The sequence below is a fragment of the Morone saxatilis genome, unplaced genomic scaffold, assembly GCF_004916995.1.
Source record: "Morone saxatilis isolate NCDOM2014 unplaced genomic scaffold, NCSU_SB_2.0 Contig7, whole genome shotgun sequence".
NCBI lineage: Eukaryota > Metazoa > Chordata > Actinopteri > Moronidae > Morone > Morone saxatilis.
This window is the reverse complement of record NW_023340246.1, coordinates 18,163,187-18,166,751: the sequence shown is the minus strand read 5'-3', so window position 1 is coordinate 18,166,751 and position 3,565 is coordinate 18,163,187. Positions and strand designations below refer to the sequence as shown.

Here is a 3,565-nt window from a genome sequence, read left to right as displayed (position 1 = left end):
CCTTTTGCACCAGTTCTTCGGGACTGAGATCTCAACTCCAGGCGACAGTCTCAGGAGAGAGGTGTTGGCAGAAGTAAGAAAGGCGCGCCAACAAGCTTCATTTTCCTTCTGAAGCTTTCTTCTCTCTCTCTCTCTCTCGTCTCTCTCTCTCTCCCTCCCTCTGCCGTGACGTCAGTCGGGTTTAAAGCTCTCCTCGCGTGTCTCCGGTCGGATCCCCTCTCCTCCTCCTCACATTCACCTCTCCTCACCGAGCTGAACACCGGCCAATGCTTCACAACACCCCTGCCCTGAGTGTCTGCCCCATGCGTGGGAAGCACAACAAAATCAAGGGCTTCACCTGAGAGTGTCCAAAGGAGCGAGACAAAAAGGGGGACAGTCGTTGCATCCTTTTTATTCAGACTTTTTTTGACATTATCCTGTCGGACGAGGGGTTCTGATTTCAGCGAAAATCTCAGCTCATACCGTTTTGTTACGGAGGTAGGTACTTTCAGAAATCATGTTACTGATTGGAAAAATTATTTGAAAAAACGTGTTTATGTTGGTTTCAAATGTTTTATTTAAATTGTCTCTTCAAAATAGCAGAGTGATAGTAAGAATAAAAGATAGGAATGAACTCCTTGGATAGGCTATTATAGTAATCCTGTGATATGATTTAGAGGAGTAAAGCAACACATACTACAAAAGAATCACTTTTTATCCCTTTGTGGAGAAAAAATACTAATAATTATATAGTTTTTAAACCTCACACTGTCTGTAAATCTTCATAAAAAGTACTTGTAGAAGGAGTTAGACCAGGAAACTGATGATATTGAGGGATGGTTTTGTTTGTGGGTGTTGTATTTCAGCACCACGGACAGCTCCTCTGTCTTTTGCAGTTGCTGCTGCTTTAAAAAAAAAAAACTTTTACTAGGGGAATCCACGTTAAAACTGCATTTAAATTGTGCCATACTGGTGGTTTTGGACAGTAAAGGCATCATCCAACATACAGCTGTTCGTTTAAACTTAAAAAACTAGAGCATTATAAGTTGAATTCACTGTGTTCAATGTGAAATACAAGCAGACAATTGAGTTGCTCCATAGTGAGTTAATATCTATGAAGCAGCCTGTTTTGGGTGGATTTTATTTTGCATGACTCTTGCAAATGTTTTTCTACAAATCACTAGAATGGCTTTATCCTTATTTAAATGTATTACATTGTAAGTATTGGTAAATGATGTGCTTTTTTAAATGAATTTTTGTATTGGGCACTTGGTCAGCTTCACTTGTTGGCAACAGGCAAGCAGACACCCTGCTCATGTGTCATTGAGCAAGACACTGAAACTTTATAACTTCATTATCATTAATAACAAACCAATCTCCTTGTCTCTTTGCTGCCAACAGGACAAAAGGACGACAGCGTGGAGATATGAACGAGTCGCTGGTGGTGAATGACTCCTCTGCCAGCCCTGTGGCTGGAGAAGCTCTCCCATGGATGGAGGCTGATTCTCCAGAGCACAATGGCAGCCTGGAGTTGTCCACCGCCCCATTAGATTTCCCCATCAACCCGTGGGACATTATGCTCTGCATGTCAGGCACCGTCATCGCCTGTGAAAATGCCATAGTGGTAGCAATCATCTTCTACACGCCGACACTAAGGACTCCCATGTTTGTGCTGATTGGGAGCCTGGCCACAGCAGACTTGCTGGCTGGCATGGGATTAATCCTGAACTTTGTGTTTCAGTACGTGATCTCTTCTGAGACTATCAGCCTTATCACTGTAGGCTTCCTGGTGGCCTCCTTCACTGCATCCATCAGCAGCCTTTTGGCCATAACGGTGGACCGTTACTTCTCCCTCTACAATGCTCTGACATACTTCTCAGAAAAGACGCTGCAGTATGTACACCTGATGTTACTGGGGACGTGGGGGGTGTCTCTGTTTCTGGGCTTGCTGCCAGTGCTTGGCTGGAACTGCCTGGACGACCCATCCTCCTGCAGCATCGTTCGCCCTTTGACCCGGAGCAATGTCACGCTCCTGGCCATCTCTTTCTTTGCCATCTTCATTCTCATGCTGACACTCTACTTTAAGATTTGTAAGATCGTGTGCCACCACGCCCACCAGATTGCCCTCCAGCAGCACTTTTTTGCCACATCACATTATGTGGCCACTAAGAAGGGGGTCTCCACTTTGGCCATCATTTTGGGGACATTCGGCGCTAGCTGGCTGCCCTTCGCCATCTACTGCCTTGTAGGCGAGAAGGAGTATCCATCAGTGTACACCTATGCTACGCTGCTGCCAGCCACCTACAACTCCATGATCAACCCCATCATCTACGCCTACAGAAACGCAGAGATCCAGCGCTCCATCTACATGCTTCTCTGTGGCTGCTTTCAGGCCAAGTCCTACAGGTCCAGGTCACCAAGTGAAGTCTAAAAAGGCGCCATGCAGGGCTCTTTTTGTGTGAGTGTATGTGTGTGTGTAAGTGTGTGAGAAAAAGGAGAGCAAAAAGACAAACCATCCTGAGACCATCGACAATCTGCTTACAATTGACAGTGAATGCTTTACAAACACTAGTGTGATGCTAGAAATGTGTATCTCATCCATACTGTATCTGCACTTTAATATGTCTCAACACAAGTTAGGATGAGATTTTGGAAACGCTGTGAACAAGAAACTTCTGTGAAAAAGACAAAACAAACCTGTGAATGTATTTAAATGAGAAAAGGAATGGAAAATCTTGCACTTTAGTCTGTGTTTTTTTGAAAAAGCCAAAGCAGTATTGTATTGCCCTTATTGTGTTTAAACGTTTGAACTTGTGAGTACTGTGTGCCATTTTTCTATTTTGTATGGTATTGTCTTTGATGTACATTTTCTACAAGAGAAATAAAGGAATAAAATCCATCTACCGCTCAATCACTTGTCCTTACTGTAGCACGTTTCCTTGAAGGAGCCCTTGTGTTGCACCTGACTTGTTTTCATTTTTTTATATCCTCTTCAACTCGTTCCGGCCTCTTCCTCCGAAGCGCAGGTGGGTCTGTTTGAAGAGACTAATGGCACATTGACAAAGCAAGTACCTTGCCCCGGAAAATAGCTTCAATTTACTCCTAGACACATTTGAATCCTGTTTACTCAGTCTGTGTGTGTGTGTGTGAAAGAGAGGGAGTGAAGGAGAGAGACAGATATAGAGAGATACCAGAAACATGTGAAAACGTGCCATGCGGTCGAGTGTGCTTAGCTGTTTTGATTACCTCCCCCCAGGGTGAGCAGGTGTAATGTGACCTAATCTACGCCCAACTAATAAGGCTGCAGAAGTCAAATTAGTCTTTTTTTCTCTTGCAGTTTACAATGTATGTAACTCCTTATTGACCATGGTATATGGTTACATTGATAAGATATGATGCACTCATGAAAAGGGTTGTTTGGACTGTTTCCTTATCTCTCTTTATCTCTATCTACAATTATGATTCTGGAGTGAAGCAGCCAGAGGCACGTGTCTGTGTGTGTGACAGAGTGAGAACAGCGATGATAATATGTCTGTCTGCCCTCTCATTAGCTGCTAAAGAGAACGAACCTTGCCCCCCCCCCCCC

At 44.0% G+C, this 3,565-nt stretch overlaps 1 protein-coding gene across 1 annotated transcript; it reads left to right on the top strand.

Annotated features, from left to right (window-relative positions):
* The first annotated feature begins 1,405 nt into the window (after window positions 1-1,405).
* LOC118340855 (G-protein coupled receptor 6) lies at window positions 1,406-2,600 on the top strand. Its single transcript, XM_035679007.1, has one exon. The coding sequence runs from the start codon at window positions 1,406-1,408 to the stop codon at window positions 2,408-2,410; it is 1,005 nt and encodes a 334-aa protein (XP_035534900.1). The 3' UTR covers window positions 2,411-2,600.
* Window positions 2,601-3,565: the final 965 nt, after the last annotated feature.